We start from the raw sequence: 19782 nt of genomic DNA on the forward strand, positions 1-19782 counted from the left end.
AGATTGGATCGGTTAAGCTGACTACGACGTGAGCCTGAAAAAAAGCTTCCTCCTCCCTTTTCTGGTTCCCCCAGGGCTGGGGACGCGATGGAGGCGTCTGCCGGGCCCAGCAGGCCCGCTGTGCACCCACCACGCACCCACTGTGCGGGGAGGGACTCCCTGCTGGGGCAGCGGCCTCCCAACAGGAGGCTTCACATCACGGACCCAGTTCTGGGGCGACGTTCTCCGTTCTCCGGTGGTTTGTGTACAGTTGACCCTGTAGATTATCTTCCTCCGTCGGACCATCAGCGGATTCTTGAACCCGGGAGGAAATGCCGTCCCGTCGGCCTGCTTGTCCCTGAAGACTTGGCCTCAGGCGCTGAGATGAAGGATGACGTTAATTCCAGAATGCGTTCTTCCCCAACCGCAGCGACCGGCACATCACGCCGCGTCCTCGCGATTCCTTAAGCGACGCCGTGCATACACCTCAGATCAACAAACGAGGCCGTTGCTGGGCCTCGGACCTTTTCAGTTGCACCGATTTTCTTGCTCGTTTGCAGGATCTGCTCCTCGGGAGCGGTTTTCTCAGCCAGGAAGGAAAACCAGTGTCTGTTGGCCCTTTCCCTGGGAGCGCGCTGGTCGCACAGACCCCCTGGTCCTTGTCCGCAGCCGCCTGAGCCTCCCCCTCCGTCCTCGCTGCTTAATGCTTGTAGCCATGGCCGCGCTCCGGAGATCTTAACGCATCTCCTTCCCTCTCCCATGGATTTCCCATTAAACGGGGACACCTTTGCCCGGCCGGCGTGGCTCAGTGGTTGAACATCGACCTATGAACCAGGAGGCCGTGGTTCAATTCTGGTCAAGGGCACACACCCGGGTTGCAGGCTCCATCCCCAGTAGAGGGCGTGCAGGAGGCAGCTGGTCGATGTTTCTCATCATGGATGTTTCTCTCTCTCTCCCTCCCCCTTCCTCTCTGAAGTCCATACAAACATATTTAAAACAAACACACACGTACTTCCAGGAGCGTTTTCCTGTTTCCGCATCTCGGGATGGCCGGAGCCTCCTGCAGACGCCGTGCCCCCCGGAGGCCTGGCACGGCTGGCCCGGTCCCTGGTTCAGAGGACACGCTTCTCTCTCCCTCAGGTGCCAGCGGAAGCAGTGGCGGGAGGACCTGCCGGCCACCAGCGTGGTGATCACCTTTCACAACGAGGCCCGGTCGGCCCTGCTCAGGACCGTGGTCAGGTGAGGCGGAAGCGGCCCCTCATGGCCGGCCTGCTGCAGGTCCCGGTGCGGGGGGAGGGGGGGGACGTGACGTTCCCTCGCAGGGACCCTGCACGCGGGCTGTGTCCCCTGCACGGCCAGGGCGGGGCCGTCCGGGGTTGCAGGCAGATCCCCTGAGTGTGCAGAACAAGGAGGGGCCGGCCAGGATGGGGGCAGAGACAGAATTCCCCACCCCAAGGGACAGCCTCCGTGTGGCTCTCTCCGCAGTGTGCTTAAGAAAAGCCCGCCCCACCTCATCAGGGAGATCATCCTGGTGGACGACTACAGCGATGACCGTGAGTACCGGGCCGTGTGCCCCCTGCGCTGGCCGGGCCGGGCCCTGCCCCGGGCGCCAAGCCCTCCTCAGCGCGGCTGCCAACGTGCCGGTGGCGGGTTCGGGAAGGGCGGGACCGGGGCCGCGGGAGGAAGGGGCGCCTGCCTCTGTGGCGCCCGCAGGTGACCCAGCATCCCTGCCGAACGCCGAGCCCCGATACACGTGAGGGCCCAACGCTCTCCTCTCTTCTCTCCCCAGCGGAGGACGGGGCGCTCCTGGGGAAAATCGAGAAAGTGCGGGTTCTCAGAAACGATCGGCGAGAAGGTGAGGCGCTTGGGAACCAATTCTGACTTTTCCTGAGCCCGGGAACGACTTAAAAAAAAAAAGGTTTCAGCCCGGCCGGCCAGCGTGGTTCAGTGACCTAGGAACCAGGAGGTCAGGGTTCAATTCCCGGTCAGGGCACAGGCCCGGGTTGCGGGCTCCATCCCCAGGGTGGGGTGTGCAGGAGGCAGCTGATCAGTGATTCTCTCTCATCGTGGATGTTTCTATCTCTCCCTCTCCCTTCCTCTCTGAAATCAATAAAAATACATTTAAAAAAAGAAAGAAAGAAAGGTTACAGCTAAAAGAACAATGAACCACGTAGTTTTGCTGTCTGTCCATCCACTCCCAGCACCTCCTGGGACCCTTTCCTGCCAACACAGGAAAGACATGAAAGCTTAGCTCATCGAAAGGGTGTGTCGCCCTGACCGGTGTGGCTCAGTGGATAGAGCATCAGCCTGCGGACTGAAGGGTCCCAGGTTCGATTCCGGTCAAGGGCATGTCCCTTGGTTGCGGGCACATCCCCAGTAGGGGGTGCGCAGGAGGCAGCTGATCGGTGATTCTCTCTCATCGATGTTTCTAACTCTCTATTCCTCTCTGTAAAAAGTTAATAAAATATATTTTAAAAAAGAAAGGGTGTGAGTGCGAGGCCCGGAGTTCAAAGTCTTTCTGCTCGGAGACACGGCAGAGCCTTCATACATGGCCGACGGTCCATCCTGGCCTGGTGGCTGTGTTTTTTTGTTTGTTTTGTTTTTATCCACCCGAGAATATTTTTTCCATTGATATTTTTAAATATATTTTTATTGATTTCAGAGAGGAAGGGGGAGAGAGAGAGAGTGAGAGATACATCAATGATGAGAGAGAATCATGGACCGGCTGCCTCCTGCACGTCCCTTATTGGGGATCAAGGCTGAAACCCAGGCATGTGCCCTTGACTGGGAATCGAACCGTGACCTCCTGGTTCATGGGTCGATGCTCAACCACTGAGCCACGCTGTCCGGGTTCCGTTGGTATTTTTAGAGAGAGTGGAAGGGGGAGGGAGAGATAGAGAGAGAGAGAGAGAGAGAGACGGAAACGTCGATGTGAGACACATCGATTGGTTGCCTCCCACATGCACCCCAACCGGGGCCGGCGATCGAACCTGCAACCCTGGTACGTGCCCCTGACGGGAATGGAACCCGAGACCCTTCGGTGTGCGGACTGGCTCTAACCACTGAGCGGCACTGGCCCGGGCGGGCTGCATTCTTTGGTCCGTGTGGTCCAGCGGCAGGCGAGGGATGCGGGTGTTCGTAGCAGGAATCTAATCGGCCGATAAAGTGACTCAGCCCGTGGGGCCACGTCACCAGCCCCGCGTTGTAGCCAACGCCAAGATCATCCGTCCAGATGTTCCCGGCTGGCCCACCCACCCGCGCACCCACCCACCGCGGCCTCAGCCTCGCCCCGAAGGGAGCGCTGTTCCCTGGAGGCCCGTCTGCCTGCCAAGCTCAGAATCTCAACGCAGATCTTGGGATCCAGCCAAAATCTTGCCTGCTGGATTTGCATTTGGCCCTGAACGAGCTATATAATAACTTTTTAAAAAAATATATTTTTATCGATTCAGAGAGGAAGGGAGAAGGAGAGGGAGAGAGAGAGGGAGAGAGAGAGAGAGAGAGAGAGAGAGAGAGAGAGACAATGATGAGAGAGAATCATGGATCGGCTGCATCCTGCACGCCCCCTCCTAGGGATCAAGCCCGCAACCCAGGCATGTGCCCTTGACCAGAATCGAACCCGGGACCCTTTAGTCCACAGGCCGACGCTCTATCCACTGAGCCACACCAGCCAGGGCCATAACAACTTTGTAAATTTAAACCCAAAGTGCATGCTGGCGCAGGGGGAAAAAAAAAAGACAGAAAGATGTTCTTCATGTTGCATTTTATAACTGAGACATCACTTGCTGGCCACGTTAGTCCCTTTCAACCTCTTACAAATAAGAAGTTTCCAAACACAAGCTCTCTGTTGCCATAGGTTCGGCCGTTCCTTTGGGTCAGAACCCACGTGGATGCATTGTTTTGGGAAGGGGTGAGGATGCGTAGTTGTGTGAAGCCAGGTTATGGGGGGGCGGGGTGTCTGTGGAGCGGATGAAGTGCATGATGGTCGGTGAGAAAATGCGCACACAACATACGTGCATGTGTGTGTGTATGTGCATGTGTGTGTGTATGTGCATGTATGTGGAGCCCATGCATTTAACCATCTACGCCAGGGCTCAGAGTGGTGCCACTAGGAGACGGAGACGCCGGTTGCCTAAAACACCGGGCAGAGGAGGGGCGCCTCCGGCTCCGTCAGAGCTCGGGCTCCTGTGCCGGCCGTCCTGAGCCCGGCAGTTCACTGGGGTCCCCGGAGGACGTACAAGACGGCCGCGCCCTGCCCGGCGGCGTGGCTCCATGGTTGAGCGTCGACCTGTGAACCAGGCGGTCGTGGTTTGATTCCCGGTCAGGGCACAGGCCCAGGTTGCGGGCTCGAATCCCAGTGTGGGGGGCTGCAGAGCCGTGTGTGGGTGCAGGTGCAGATGTGGATGTGGGTGCAGGAGTGGGTGCAGATGTGGATGTGGGTGCAGATGCGGATGTGGGTGCAGGAGTGGGTGCAGATGTGGGTGCAGGTGCAGGTGCAGGAGCGGGTGCAGGTGCAGATGTGGATGTGGGTGCAGGAGTGGGTGCAGATGCAGGAGTGGGTGCAGATGTGGATGCAGATGCGGATGTGGGTGCAGGAGCGGGTGCAGGTGCAGATGTGGATGTGGGTGCAGGAGTGGGTGCAGATGCAGGAGTGGGTGCAGAGCGGGTGCAGGTGCGGGCTGTGCAGTTCCTGCCTTTTTTCCAGACGCCCTCCCCGCCCTCCCTGATGTGCGTCTGAACTCTCTCCCGCAGGCCTGATGCGCTCCCGGGTCCGTGGCGCCGACGCAGCCCAGGCCAAGGTCCTGACGTTCCTGGACAGTCACTGCGAGTGCAACGAGCACTGGCTGGAGCCGCTGCTGGAGAGGGTGGCCGAGGTGCGGGCGGGCTTCTCCTGGGTGCTGGGAGGGCGGCCGAGGTGCGGGCGGGCGGGCGGGCTTCTCCTGGGTGCTGGGAGGGCGGCGGAGGTGCGGGCGGGCTTCTCCTGGGTGCTGGGAGGGCGGCCGAGGTGCGGGCGGGCTTCTCCTGGGTGCTGGGAGGGCGGCCGAGGTGCGGGCGGGCGGGCGGGCTTCTCCTGGGTGCTGGGAGGGCGGCCGAGGTGCGGCCGGGCTTCTCCTGGGTGCTGGGAGGGCGGCCGAGGTGCGGGCGGGCGGGCGGGTGGGCTTCTCCTGGGTGCTGGGAGGGCGGCCGAGGGGCGGGCGGGCAGGCGGGCTTCTCCTGGGTGCTGGGAGGGCGGCCGAGGTGCGGGCGGGCGGCCGGGCTTCTCCTGGGTGCTGGGAGGGCGGCCGAGGTGCGGGCGGGCGGGCGGGTGGGCTTCTCCTGGGTGCTGGGAGGGCGGCCGAGGGGCGGGCGGGCAGGCGGGCTTCTCCTGGGTGCTGGGAGGGCGGCCGAGGGGCGGGCGGGCAGGCGGGCTTCTCCTGGGTGCTGGGAGGGCGGCCGAGGTGCGGGCGGGCGGCCGGGCTTCTCCTGGGTGCTGGGAGGGCGGCCGAGGTGCGGGCGGGCGGGCGGGCTTCTCCTGGGTGCTGGGAGGGCGGCCGAGGTGCGGGCGGGCTTCTCCTGGGTGCTGGGAGGGCGGGGCCGCGGGGACAGGTGTTCACCAGGGACCCTCAGCAGGGCCAGCTCACCTGACGGGGGTGGGGGGTCGGGATGCGCAGGGGGCGAGCACCCGGTGGGGTAGGACCTCGTCTCGGGATCTACTCCGTGCACCTCTGCGCCGCGCTCTGAGTCAAAGGGGCAGAGTGCGTGGACCCTGCCTGGCATCTCGCCTGTGAGCGCCGGCCGCTGTGGAGGGCCGGTGCCGGCCGGGGGGGCTGTCCCGGGGCCACGGGCACATGTGGGGCATCTGCACACATCACCACGGGTACTGTGTTGGGCCTTCTGCCCCACCTCCTGCCTCCGGCCTCCGGCCTGTCTGTCCACTTCCCTCCCCACCAGCAAAGCGCCTCCTCGGAGGGAAGAGGCAGGCGGGATGGAGGTCCCGGGAGCCGCACGGTGCCCCGGCCGTCCTCTCTGCGGACAGCTGTCGGGCAGGACGTCCCGGAACCCGCCCGGGGCCACGCGCCGCGGGCATCACGGTCCTCGCAGCGCCGGCTGCCGGTCGAGAACTCACCCCGTGCCGGGCACTTTGCCCATGACCTCCCACCCGGCGGCCGCCCCGCCTGACGGCGGAGGGACGGGAACCGCTTAGGGGGGCCGGGTTCTCGGTGTGTGTTGACCCCGACTCTTGTCTGTCTTTGTTCCAGGATAGGACCCGGGTCGTGTCGCCCATCATCGATGTCATCAACATGGACAACTTCCAGTACGTGGGGGCGTCCGCCGACTTAAAAGGGGGTAGGTGCGCTCAGGGTCCCCCCCCCCCCGTCTGCGCGGCGTCCATACGCGCTCCCGCTCGGTGTCCGGTGACCTGGCTCCATGAGTCACGCTTACACGTGCTTCCGTTACTCTCTTCCCACCCACAAGTGATTTTCTTCTTTAAAGAGAGATCGAAGCCCTCACCAGTGTGGCTCAGTGGATAGAGCGTCGGTCTGCGGACTGAAGGGTCCCGGGTTCGATTCCGGTCAAGGGCATGTACCTTGGTTGCGGGCACATCCCCGGTGGGGGGTGTGCAGGAGGCCGCTGATCGATGTTTCTCTCTCATCGATGTTTCTAGCTCTCTCTCCCTCTCCCTTCCTCTCTGTAAAAAATCAATGAAATATAAAGAGAGATTGCAGAGAGACGTTTGCAGGCCGGGGAACCGGCCCCTGCCCCCTGCCCCCTGCCCCCTGCCCTGGGGCAAGTTGGAGGCAGGGGGCAGACTACCCCACTCTTTTCTCGCCTCCTTCCAGCCCCTGGATGCGCCGGGGGTCCCCCATTCCTCTTCCCATTTCACGTATATTCTCGGGCGTTTTAATTTGAGAAGCGCCTGGCCCGCGGGTCGCATTCTGGGGGAGCTTTCGGGGACAAGGCCCCCTCCCCCACCCCAGCCTCCCTCTCCTCCCGCGGCGCCCTCGCGTGTTTTGTTGCGTGTGTGGCGTTGTTTCGTTTTCAGTGAATCTTATCCAAACATCTCGCATCTTTAAGCCGAGGGGGCCGGGGGCCGGAGCCGGCGGCCGGCTCTCGTCAGCGCCGTGTTCCTCGTCTGTGCTTGGCAGGTTTCGACTGGAACCTGGTGTTCAAATGGGACTACATGACGCCCGAGCAGAGGCGCGCGCGGCAGGGGAACCCGGTCGCCCCCATCAAGTAAGTGCCGGGTCGCAGGGGAGTCCCCAGGCTCCGGCCCCGCCCTGGAGACCCAGCGAGCTCTGCGCCCTCTGCCCCCCCCCCCCCCAAGCCCCGTGTCCCCCGCTGAGCTCACGCGGTACCTGCCGGAGAGCACGGAGCGCAGTACGTGGAGATGTTTGTCCCCGTGAGGCCCCGCCGGGCAGGCCCACCCGCTCCGGGTGCCCGCCGTTCCCAATGCGAGTGCTCAGGGACCGGCGGGTCGCGGGGTCGACCTCAGGGACCGGGAGGAGGGGAGGGCCTGGCGGAGGCCCCGCTGCCTCTCCCTGTCCGATCGGCGCTCCCGTTGCCCACAGAGGAGGCAGCGTGTCCTCGGTCACACCTGGCGCTGAGGTTCCCACGCTGAGAGTCGGGGTGCCCTTTGCCCCTCCGAGCAGGTGTGAGGGACCCTCCCTGGGGCCCAGCGTTTCTCCCGGGGCTCCCAGACAGGATGCTGGGCTAGTCCTCATGGCATCTCTGCAGGGAGGGAGGGAGGAGGGCTCCGTGGACGTCAGCCCCTCCCAGGCTCCTGGGAGCGAGACGATGGCAGGTCCGTCAGACAGAGGCCCTGACCCCGTGGCCGCGACCCCGTGGCCAGACCAGGGTGCTGGTGGGGTTTGTGCTCCTCCAGGGACACTGGGACAGGAAGGCCGAGGACGGGCCTGGAGCCGCTGGTCCGTGAGAGCCCAGCCACCGCGGTCACGCTCTCCGCGGCCCGGACCAGCCCTCCCTCTGCGGGGCGCCTCGCAGGGCGGGCGGGGAGGCGCGTGAAGACCGTGGCAGAGCCGCGAGGGGCACCCAGGGCTCTGAGCAGAGAGCCGTGCCGTGGGGCTGTGGACAAGGCCAGCGTGTAGGGTTGGACACGTAGAGGCATCTGTAACAGCGCCGCTGAGCTGACCCTGACCTCTCCCTCTGTCCCCTTCCCCCCCTCTGCCTCGGTAGAACCCCCATGATCGCCGGGGGGCTGTTCGTGATGGACAAGGTCTATTTTGAGGAGCTGGGGAAGTACGACATGATGATGGACGTGTGGGGCGGAGAGAACCTGGGTACGTACTACGCGCGCGCGTCTGCCGCCACCCAGCGGTTCCCGGTTCTGGCGAAGGGCGGCCTCGAAGAGACCCTGTGGCGTGCAGGGTGCCAGTTGGAAAAAACTAGAGGGACCGTTCCTCGGGCATGATTGGTCCCCACGTCAGTATAAACGGCCGCCCTTTTATCCTGTTTGTGTGTGAAATACACACTTTATTTCAGAGAGGGAGCGAGAGAGAGAAACATCCATGATGAGAGAGAATCATGGACCGGCTGCCTCCTGCACGCCCCACACTGGGGATGGAGCCCCCAACCCGGGCCTGTGCCCCAACCGGGAATCGAACCCGAGACCTCCTGGTTCCTGGGTCAACGCTCAACCCCTGAGCCACGCCGCCCGGGCCGTAGTTTCTTTTTAAAATGTGTTTGTATTGGTGTCGGCGAGGAAGGGAGAGGGAGCCCGGGGTCAGCCCGTCTCTCCCGCAGAGATCTCCTTCCGCGTGTGGCAGTGTGGCGGCAGCCTGGAGATCATCCCCTGCAGCCGCGTGGGCCACGTGTTCCGCAAGCAGCACCCCTACACCTTCCCCGGCGGCAGCGGCACCATCTTCGCCCGGTAAGTGGCGGCGAGGCGGAGCGGGAGCGGAACCGGGACCCCGCGGCCCGCCACCCGGACGGGGGCCCAGCGTGGCCCTGGGGAGGCGTGGCCTTCAGCGGCGGGCCCGTCGGCGGGGACGGGGGACGCTGTCCATCCACAGACCCCGCGGGCGCCTCTCCGGGGCACGGGGCTGCGTGACGGGGGCCGGTCTCGGAGGGGTGCGTCCCGTGCCGTCCCACTGGCAGGGCAGTCTCTGCCGACGCCCATGGCGATGGGGACTTGCTGGGGGTGGGGCCCGTGTGACAATGGGGGGGCGGGATGTCCTTTGTCCCGATGCCCGAGGGGCCGGTCAGGGAGAGCCAGCCCCGTTAGGGGAGAGAACTTACGCTCTTCCTCAAGGAACAACGTGTGGGTAGGACGGCCGTCCAGCCACAGGGAACTCCAGCCAGAAGGACCCCGAGCTCTGTAGCTGTGACCCGGGATAGAAAATGGGTCCGTTTTCACCGACCTGGGGGCCTTAGAAGAAACATAGCAAGGCGGTCGGACGTCCGGGGACCACGCTTGTCCCTGGGGAACCCATAGACGCTAACGATGACGCTGTGTGCACGCCGGTCAGCCCGGCCGCGAGGTGGTGGGGGTGGCCCTGCGGCCGGGCACGGGGGTGCCCGGAGCAGGAGGGAGGGGTTGCGGGCACAGGACAGCGCGTCCAGGCGCTGAGATGAAGGGGGTCCGGGGCACGCCTACGGGGCAGGAGGGCAGGGAGTGACCGGAGCCTGGGGGACGGGGCGGGGGACACAGACCCGCCCAGGCCGCACCCTGTCGGTGCTGAGCAGGGCCAGCCCGCCCCCCGCGCCGGGGACCTTCCCGCGTGGCCCCCCACGCAGACACGCAGAGGGGCGCTGCCGGCCGGAGAGCAAACCGAGCTCACGGAGACTCGCTCTGTCCCCAGCAACACCCGCCGGGCGGCGGAGGTGTGGATGGACGAATACAAGAACTTCTACTACGCCGCCGTGCCTTCCGCCAGGAACGTCCCTTACGGCAAGTACGTGCTCGGCTGGGGGTCCTGGGAGGGGCGTGGCGGGGGAGCTGGGGCTAGCCTGAACCCCGAGAACCGACGGAGTTGAGGACAGCCGCCCCGGTGACAAAGGGGGGACCTCTCTCTGCTGCAGGGAGGGCGTGGGGAGCGGGGGCGGGGCCCCAGGGACGCGGGCGATCCCGGCTCCACGCCTGCCCGGCCCTGCTCTCGGGGCAGGTGTCCCGGGGGGACGGGGAGGGCCCCCGCGTTCCGGATTGTGTGCGAGCATCTCGCTCCCCTCCTCTCAGCATCCAGAGCCGCCTGGAGCTGAGGAAGCAGCTCAGCTGCAAGCCGTTCCGCTGGTACCTGGAGAACGTGTACCCCGAGCTGCGGTAGGTCCCGGGGCCGGGCCGGGGTCTCCCCTTCCGGGTTTGGGGGGCTGCAGGGGTCAGCCAGGTGGCAGGCTCTCGCCGTCAACTGGGGTTTGTGCCCCGGCCGGTGTGGCTCCGTGGACAGAGCGTCGGCCTGCAGACCGATTGGTCCCGGGTTCGATTCCGGTCAAGGGGACGGACCTCGGTTGCAGGCTCCTCCCGGCCCGGGCCCTGGTCAGGGCACGTGCAGGAGGCAGCCCATCGACGGGTCTCTCTCACATCCATGTGTCTTTCCCTCTCTCTCCCACTCTCCCCAAAAATCAATGGAAAGATATCCTCGGATGAGGACTAACAACAAAAATTAAAATTAAAAAAGAGAAAAGATTGGGGTTTGTGCTTCAGTGAGGGTAGAAGTGCAGACGCGGGCCCCCGGTGGGAGTTGGGGGCTGCGGGGCCTGCCCATGGCCTCCCTCCTTTCCCGTTCCTGCCGCCTGAGACGAGCCACCAGCCCGGGCCGGGCGTGGGGCCGGGGTCCCTCGGGGTTCAGCGGACGACCCCCCGTTGCCCCCAGGGTCCCCGACCACCAGGACATCGCCTTCGGCGCCTTGCAGCAGGGCACCAACTGCCTCGACACGCTGGGCCACTTCGCCAACGGCGTCGTCGGCGTGTACGAGTGTCACAACGCCGGGGGCAACCAGGTCGGTGCACGCGGAGCTCGGGCACCCGGGCCGAGGAGCAGGGCGGGGCCTGAGGCGACGCGTCCTCCCTGCCCCTTCTCCTGCCCTGGGGGAGGTCTGGGAGGGAGCTCGTGGCTCCTGCTGGCCACCCCCTCCTGCTGACCACCCCCTCCTGCTGGCCACCCCCTCCTGCTGATCACCCCCTCCTGCTGACCACCCCCTCCTGCTGACCCCACCCTCCTCCTGATCACACCCGCCTCCTGATCACACCCTCCTGCTGGCCACCCCCTCCTGCTGGCCACCCCCTCCTGCTGGCCCCACCCTCCTGCTGGCCACCCCCTCCTGATCACCCCCTCCCGCTGGCCACCCCCTCCTGCTGGCCACCCCCTCCCGCTGGCCACCCCCTCCTGCTGACCCCACCCTCCTGCTGACCACCCCCTCCTGCTGGCCCCACCCTCCTCCTGATCACACCCTCCTGATCACCCCCTCTTGCTGGCCACCCCCTCCTCCTGATCACACCCTCCTGCTGATCACCCCCTCCTGCTGGCCACCCCCTCCTCCTGGCCACACCCTCCTGCTGATCACACCCTCCTGCTCATCACACCCTCCCGCTGACCACCCCCTCCCGCTGGCCACCCCCTCCTCCTGATCACACCCTCCTCCTGATCACCCCCTCCCGCTGGCCACCCCCTCCCGCTGGCCACCCCCTCCCGCTGGCCACCCCCTCCCGCTGACCACCCCCTCCTCCTGGCCACCCCCTCCTGCTGGCCACCCCCCTCCCGCTGGCCACCCCCTCCCGCTGACCACCCCCTCCTGCTGGCCACCCCCTCCTGCTGATCACCCCCTCCTGCTGGCCACCCCCTCCTCCTGACCCCACCCTCCTCCTGATCACACCCTCCTCCTGATCACACCCTCCTGATCACCCCCTCTTGCTGGCCACCCCCTCCTCCTGATCACACCCTCCCGCTGATCACACCCTCCCGCTGACCACCCCCTCCCGCTGGCCACCCCCTCCCGCTGGCCACCCCCTCCTCCTGATCACACCCTCCTCCTGATCACCCCCTCCCGCTGGCCACCCCCTCCCGCTGGCCACCCCCTCCCGCTGACCACCCCCTCCTCCTGACCACCCCCTCCCGCTGGCCACCCCCTCCCGCTGGCCACCCCCTCCCGCTGGCCACCCCCTCCCGCTGACCACCCCCTCCTGCTGACCCCACCCCCTCCTGCTGACCACCCCCTCCTGCTGACCACCCCCTCCTGCTGACCGCCCCCTCCTCCTGATCACACCCTCCTGCTGACCCCACCCCCTCCTCCTGATCACCCCCTCCTGCTGGCCACCCCCTCCTGCTGGCCCCACCCCCTCCTGCTGGCCCCACCCCCTCCTCCTGATCACACCCTCCTGCTGGCCACCCCCTCCTGCTGGCCACCCCCTCCTCCTGATCACACCCTCCTGATCACCCCCTCTTGCTGGCCACCCCCTCCTCCTGATCACACCCTCCCGCTGATCACACCCTCCCGCTGACCACCCCCTCCTGCTGGCCACCCCCTCCTGCTGACCACCCCCTCCTGCTGGCCACCCCCTCCTGCTGGCCACCCCCTCCTGCTGGCCCCACCCTCCTGCTGGCCACCCCCTCCTGCTGGCCACCCCCTCCTGCTGGCCACCCCCTCCTCCTGATCACCCCCTCCTGCTGGCCACCCCCTCCTGCTGACCACCCCCTCCTGCTGGCCACCCCCTCCTGCTGGCCACCCCCTCCTGCTGATCACCCCCTCCTGCTGGCCACCCCCTCCTGATCACACCCTCCCGCTGGCCTCCTCCTCCTGGCCACACCCTCCCGCTGGCCACCCTCCTGCAGCCCTGGGGGGCAGACGGGGTGTCCCAGGTTCTGACCGGTGCCTGGAGCCCAGTCCAGGGGTGAGGGGATTGGCCTAGCCTGAGGTCCCCTCAGGAGGGAAGGAAGCCGGGAGGTTATGGGGGTCGCCAGGCCCTGCCCACCCTCCAGGGCTAAAGCAGTTCCTCTCAGTCAGGTTCTCCAAGTGCCGACTGTGGCTCCCCGATGCCCCCCAGTGGTAGACTTGCCTTGAGGCAGAGAGTCATCTGATGGCTCTGGGCTGGTCAGGTTCACACACACAAACACACACTCACACACACACACACACACCTGCCCCCCCCCCCCCCCCGGCCCGGCGCACGCCCCGACCCACGTGTGTTGCAGGAGTGGGCGCTGACCAAGGAGAAGTCGGTGAAGCACATGGACCTGTGCCTGACGGTGGTGGACCGGGCGCCCGGCTCGCTCATCAAGCTGCAGGGCTGCCGGGAGAACGACAGCAGACAGGTGCGCCCCCCCCCCACCCCCCGCGGTGCCCACGCCGAGGGGCCGCCCAGCTCCCCCCGCCCGCGCCCGGGCTCCGCATCGCCCGCTCCCATGATGATGTCCAGCCGCCTCATTGGACTCAACTCCTGCTGCCCCTGCACCCCCACATGGCGGGGTTCTGTGTCCTGCACCCCCACATGGCGGGGTTCCTGGCGGGGGGCGGGGGGGACACACAGGTCTGTGCCGGGCGGGTGTGGATCCTGATGTCGGGGAGCGGTGGGCCTGGGCGGAGCGGTGGGCGTGGGCGCTTGAAGGCTGGTGGGTCTCCCGCGGCACCCGCCCTGGGAAGCACCCTCTGCCCGCCCCCCCCAATCTTCGGCCCCTGCCCTGGGGTCACTGTCCGGGGCCGAGTCTTCCCACGTCCTCTCCGTCAGGCTGACGAGGCAGGGCTCCTGTGGAGGCTGGTGAGCCTGGCTCTGGGCCGGGCAGGGGGAGGGCCCGCCCTCGCGGGGTCCGCCGGGGGCCGTGCTGTGGTCCCTCTCCAGAGCTCTCTCTGGCGCCGTGTGCCCCGTCCCGTGTGTGGCGCCTGGACGTTTGCTTGCGGCCGGCGGTCCCGGGGACTCACCCGTGTCGACGAGGCGGCTTCTGACGGGTGGGACCTGTGTGGCGAGGAAATGACGGTTACACAGAGAGGCCACCGGGAGCCTGCAGCACGGCCCGGGCGTCCGGCGGGTCGGCCGCGGGAGTGGGTCTCCAACCCTTTTTAAAGACCAGGGCTGCGTCGTCTAGGGAGGCGTGACCTTAGGGGAAGGGCTTGCTTTATCGCAGCGGGGGACGCTGCTGCTGCGGGACCCCGGTTCCCGGGAACCCTAAGGGCACCCCTAAAGGCCCAGGTCGTGGATGGGAGAGCGCTGCCAACTGGGCTTTCCTGGAAGTGTGGCGAGCGGGGGACCTGTTAGGCCGCTCAGCCCGAGGCTCAGCCCGTTAGGGAGGGATGCTCCTCGTTAGAAGGTGAGGCTCCTGAACGCATTTCCCCGTCCTCCTCCCAGACGGAGTCCGAGCTGATGAAGGGCCTTCGGAGACAGCAGGGGGCTGGCCGGCGTTCTAAGGCCTCCGGTTAGCAGGCACGGGACAGGGGCCCTTGCCGAGAAGGGAATCAGACTTCATTCATCCGATTTCTCTGTCCAGCTGATGGCTGGCCACTCACTCTCCATGACGATGGAGAGAACAGCAGGGGCAGGCGGGGCGGGCGGCGGGGGGTGACAGCCGAGAGGGAGCCAGAGTGAAGGGGTGATGGGCAGGCAGCAGTCACCTCCCCAGCTCATCTGATCGCCCTGAATTTCAGGGTCGCAGATCGTGTGGCAGGTCCAGACCTGGGGTGCTGGGCTCTTCGTTGCTCTGCTCCCCCTGCCCCCTACCCCCCTCCAGGCCTCACCCCTTTGCCCTTGGAGGAGAGGTTCCTCGGCTATTTTTATCTCAATGCCGCACCGTCTTGCCAGTTGGAATATTTGGTTTCCAGGCACGTCTGCGTGTTCGTGTGGTGAGCACATTTGCAGAGTCGGGACGGGGGGAGAAGGGAGCAGGAGGAAGGAAATTCCCTTCCACGCTATCAGATTTGCAGGACTTCAGAAGGGGCATGGGCGCCGGCATCACAGAGCTCGGGGAGGAAACCCCCTTTTTAAGGAACAAGCAGGAGAGAGTTTGACATGGGGGTACACAGCAGGGTGAGATTTCATTCGGGCTGGTTCTGGGCTTGGTTTTCTGACCTGGTAGGTGGATGAATGGGTTGATGTTGGCTGGTTGGGTGAGGGGTTGATTGGTCATTGAGTTTGGTTGGTTGGTTGAGTTCGGTTAGTTGGTAGGTTGGTTGAGTTCAGTTGGTTGGTAGGTTGGTTGGTTGAGTTTGGTTTGTTGGTTGAGTTTGGTTAGTTGGTAGGTTGGTTGAGCTTGGTTGGTTGAGTTCGGTTGGTTGGTTGAGTTCGGTTGGTTGGTAGGTTGGTTGAGCTTGGTTGGTTGATTCTCTCATCATGGAAGAGAGAGAAACATCCATGATGAGAGAGAGTCATGGATCGGCTGCCTCCTGCACGCCCCACACTGGGGATCGAGCCTGCAACCCGGGCCTGTGCCCTGACCGGGAATCGAACCGTGACCTCCTGGTTCCTAGGTGGACGCCCAGCCACGGAGCCACGCCGGCCGGGCTGTCTGTGGTCGTGTCGGCGCTCACAGCGAGGCGTTCTCCTGTCTTTTGCAGAAATGGGAGCAGATCGAGGGCAACTCCAAGCTGCGGCACGTGGGCAGCAACCTGTGCCTGGACAGCCGCGGGGCCAAGGCGGGCGGCCTGAGCGTGGAGGTGTGCGGGCCGGCGCTGTCCCAGCAGTGGAAGTTCTCGCTGAACCTGCAGCTGTAGGCGCCGCCGCGCCCGCAGGCCGTCGGGGTCACGTGGATCGGTGGCGTCTCTCAAACTCTCCGCGAAACCATATACCTCAGCATCCCATCCCGTCTGCGGCCGGCTCCTCGGCACGGACGGGGCGGCGGACTCCGCGGCGAGGGGAGAGGACTGATCTCCAGTCACGGGCCCAGCCTGGCCCCCTGCCCCTTCCTGGCGGCTCCCTCCTCCTGGTCCTGCCCGGATGCCCAGGAGCATCCCCAGGGGATGTCACAGCCCAGGCTCCGAGACGTGCGGTTGGAGGACGGGAGGGGGAAGGGGCACGTGGCTCCATCCATCGCGGCGGGAGAACTCTCCGGAAACCTCCGTTTGCCCCATCGCAAGCCCGCGGCGCCGACGGCCACCTGCAGGTCCATCTCCCGCCGCCTCCACACGCCGCGAAGGACCTGCCGTATCTGACCGTGAGCGTGTGTGCGGGCACTCACTATAAATAGATAGAAAGAGCGCACGGGCGTGCCCGGTGGTCTCTGTAGGTCCTCCCCCGTAAACGCCCCACGGAGCAGCGGCCGTGCCCGGGGCCGGCTGGGGCCTTTCCTGCCGCCGCCAGGAGCCAGCTGTGCCCGGAGGCTGGATGCCAGCCGCGGCCCCCACTCTGTCCGGCTCTAGCGCGGGAGTCACTGCTCCGTGTTGGCGTCCACTTGGCGTGCCCCTGGCACCTGTAAACCTGGACTTGTTTGGACAAATGTTGCTTTAGGTCTTTTTAAATGAAATTTCTTTTCTCTAAGGAAAAACAAACAAGAAAAACTGATCCCACAGCTGTCGGGGGCCGTCACAGGCTGGCGACGGGCTGAGGGTGCGTGTCCTGGCAGCTGGCGGCCTGTCCGGCCCTCCTGACCCAGGTGACGCCTCGGGGCTTTGGGTCGTTGTCAGGACGGTGGGAACGGCCCTGCCTGCTCAGTGACACGGAGGCCCGGGGCCTGAGCAGCGGCCGGGGGTCGGGGGTCGGGGAGCAGGCGTCAGTGTGAACCAGGGACAGTGACGAACGAAAGTAACCACAGGGAGAGAGGCCAGGCGTCCCCTGGAGGGCGGGGTGCCCTGTGGAGCCTCCAGGCCAGCCCCAGCCCCAAGGAGGCGCCATGGTCACCTGGCCACGCTCCCCTCTCGCCCCCCTGGCCGCCCTCCCACACCCGCCTGGTCTCAGGCCGGCCGCGCCCGCAGCGCCCCCCCCCCCCCCCCCCCACACACACAGGATGGCTCGTGCCTCCTGAGGGGACATCCCCAGGCCCCTCTGGGAGGGACAGGGACGTGGCCCCGGGAGATCCTGCCAGTCGACACTGCCACGGGCTCCTCTTTCCTGCTCAGTTCCTTCTTTTCTTTTAAGATCAAAGTTCATCTTTTTTTTTTTTTTAATGGATTTCAGAGAGGAAGGGAGAGGGAAAGAGAGAAACATCCGTGATGAGAGAGAACCATGGATCGGCTGCCTCCTGCACGCCCCCCACTGGGGATGGAGCCCGCAACCCGGACATGTGTCCTGACCGGGAATCGAACCCCGACCTCCTGGTTCACAGGTTGACGCTCAACCCCTGAGCCAGGCCGGCCGGGCCTGATGGTTTCTTTTGGAAGAGGGAGCACGGTTGGTCTCTCTTCCTCACGTGTGTTTGCTCCCGACAGTGGATGGGGCGTGGCAGCGTGGCTGGGGGCTCCCCCCCACCCCCCACCTCCGGCTTCTCCCTTTCGCCCCCTGCCAGGCAGTGCCAGGGGTGGCCTCGCACACTTACGTCTCCAGAGGCTCCTGGAGAGTCGGGTACCCGTGTCGGCTGTTGAGCGCCGATGGGGCGGCCCCACGCCTGGGTCCCCTGGTCAGACCTGTCACCTGAGCTGTTACTACTGTTAGAAAACAATGTCCCCGACGGAAAACAGACCCGGCTCAGACGGGAAACATTCTCATCAGGTTCCCGATCCTCCGCCCACACACCTCCCCCCAACCCAGAGGCCTCGGCGCCCTTGGATCTATGGGGACGCCCTGCCCCTCCCCAGCGGGCAGGCCCCCGTGGACTTGGCCTTGGCCCCCGGGGGCGCTGGGAGCAGAGGCGGCTGGGCCCCCACCCCCTCCCCCCCAGGCGAGCCATGTTTACAGGACACAGCGTGCCAAAGCGACTTCCTGCGGTGGGTGGCGGCGTCTTTTGTCGTCTTGGGGCCCATCTCCCCCCCACCCCCTTTTTACAAACGAAGGTTCTTCCCCCAGAGCCCCCTGAACAAAGCGAGGCGACGCTCCCCATCCCCCTGTGGCCGTCTCTCCTGGGTCTCCATCGATGGTGTCTGTGGGTCTGTTTTGCAAATTCAAAAATATAGTTTGGTAATTTTTTTTCCCGGTTGATTTTTTTAAAAGAACTGCTGTACAGAGCTTGTGCTTTGTCCATTTTATAGATGGAAACCATCCTCGAGAATTGTTTTAACTTAAAATAAAGAGACGATGCTTTATAGAGAAGGCGCCGGGGCCGCCGCGGCTGTCCTTGCTCTTGGGGGACCGGAGGTGTGAGGACGGAGGGGTGTCTGTCTGCCCCTGGGGAGCCCTGCTCGAGGCCGTTTCTTATCACACGTCCAGGATGCATCCACCCTTGACCTTCTGTTGTTTGTTCTTATCTGTGAGGATAACCGTCATCGCTCGTAGAGGGTTTATGGTGTCCCAGGCGCCAGGCCAAGCCCGGAGATCCATTCTCATGGTCTCCCCACGGTCACGGGTGAGGTGATTTTGGGGGTGCATTTTACCGCTGGCTGGGTGAGGCTGGTGCTCGAAGCCATTAACCTGCTCGAGGTCAGGGGCTAACCTCAAGGTCACGCCACTCCGAGGCACTCACCTGGAGTCAGTCTGGGCAGCCAGACCCCGCGCGTCCAGTCCAAAGCGGAGTGGGGAAAGGGGGGCAGTGCTTGCACAGCTTTTGAAGTATTTAAGTTCCATACACCTGTCTCCCCGTTATCTGAGCGCCCCCGTTCCGTCCCAGGCTGGCTACGGCTCTCCCTCATCCTCCGCCTTTTAGAGTAACTGCCCTTCGCATCCATATCGGAAAGCGGGGAGTAAAACGCTCATTATTCGCAGAGGACGTGATACGGTACATGGAAAACCCTAATGACTCCACCCCAAAACTACTAGGTTTCATCAATGAATTTGGCAACGTAGCAGGAGACAAAATCAACACCCCAAAATCGGTGGCTTTCTTATACGCCAGTAATGAGTTCTCAGAAACGAAGCAGACAATTCCTTATACCGTTGCAACAAAAAAATGAAGATACTTAGGAATAAACTTAACCAAGAGGTAGACAACTGCAGGATGTTGAATGAAGAGAGAGAGGAAGATATAAGCAAGTGGGAGAATATACTGTGCTCATGGGTTGGTAGAATTGACATTAAAATGCCCATACTGCCCTAGCCGGTTTGGCTCAATGGATAGAGCATCAGCCTGCGGACTGAAGGGTCCCAGGTTCGATTCCGGCCAAGGGCACAGGCCTGGGTTTCGGGCTCAATACCCAGTGGGGGGCGTGCAAGAGGCAGCCAATCAATGATTCTCTCACATCATTGATATTTCTATCTCTCCCTTCCTCTCTAAAATCAATAAAATATGTTAAAAATAAAAATGCCCATACTACCCAAAGCAATCTATAGATTCAATGAAATCCCAATTAAAATACCAACAACATATTTCACAGATCTAGAACAAATCCTCCAGAAATTTACATGGAACCAAAAAAGACCCTGAATAGCCACAGCAATCTTGAGAAAGAAAAATGAAGTTGGAGGAATCACGATACCAGATCTCAAGTTATATTACAAAGCCACTGTAATCAAGACAGCCTGGTACTGGCACAAGAACAGGCATATAGATCAATGGAACAGAACAGAGACCCCAGAAATCGACCCAAGCCATTATTCTCAATTCATATTTGACAAAGGAGGCAAGAGCATACAATGGAGTCAAGACAGTCTCTTCAATAAATGGTGCTGGGAAAAATGGACAGATACATGCAAAAAAATGAAACTCGACCACCAACTTACACCATGCACAAGAATAAACTCAAAATGGTGAAAAAACTTAATGTAAGTCGTGAAACCATAAAAATCCTAGAAGAAACCATAGGCAGCAAAATCTCAGACATCTCTCATAGCAATATGTTTACGGATACATCTCTTAAGGCAGTGGT

At 63.7% G+C, this 19782-nt stretch overlaps 1 protein-coding gene across 1 annotated transcript in view; it reads left to right on the forward strand.

The window, feature by feature from the left end:
* The window catches only part of GALNT2 (polypeptide N-acetylgalactosaminyltransferase 2), a 70141-nt gene extending 52068 nt beyond the window's left edge, over nt 1–18073 (forward strand). The window contains exons 4-16 of the mRNA XM_054713002.1: nt 1120–1218; nt 1465–1532; nt 1769–1834; nt 4729–4850; nt 6216–6303; nt 7104–7191; nt 8152–8255; nt 8719–8845; nt 9777–9869; nt 10151–10234; nt 10785–10911; nt 13101–13220; nt 15451–18073. Coding sequence (XP_054568977.1) covers nt 1120–1218; nt 1465–1532; nt 1769–1834; nt 4729–4850; nt 6216–6303; nt 7104–7191; nt 8152–8255; nt 8719–8845; nt 9777–9869; nt 10151–10234; nt 10785–10911; nt 13101–13220; nt 15451–15606 — 1342 coding nt within the window. The 3' untranslated portion in view covers nt 15607–18073. The remainder of the gene's footprint in view (nt 1–1119; nt 1219–1464; nt 1533–1768; nt 1835–4728; nt 4851–6215; nt 6304–7103; nt 7192–8151; nt 8256–8718; nt 8846–9776; nt 9870–10150; nt 10235–10784; nt 10912–13100; nt 13221–15450) is intronic.
* The last annotated feature ends 1709 nt before the right edge of the window (nt 18074–19782 follow it).

This window comes from Eptesicus fuscus, chromosome 24 (genome assembly GCF_027574615.1).
Source record: "Eptesicus fuscus isolate TK198812 chromosome 24, DD_ASM_mEF_20220401, whole genome shotgun sequence".
NCBI lineage: Eukaryota > Metazoa > Chordata > Mammalia > Chiroptera > Vespertilionidae > Eptesicus > Eptesicus fuscus.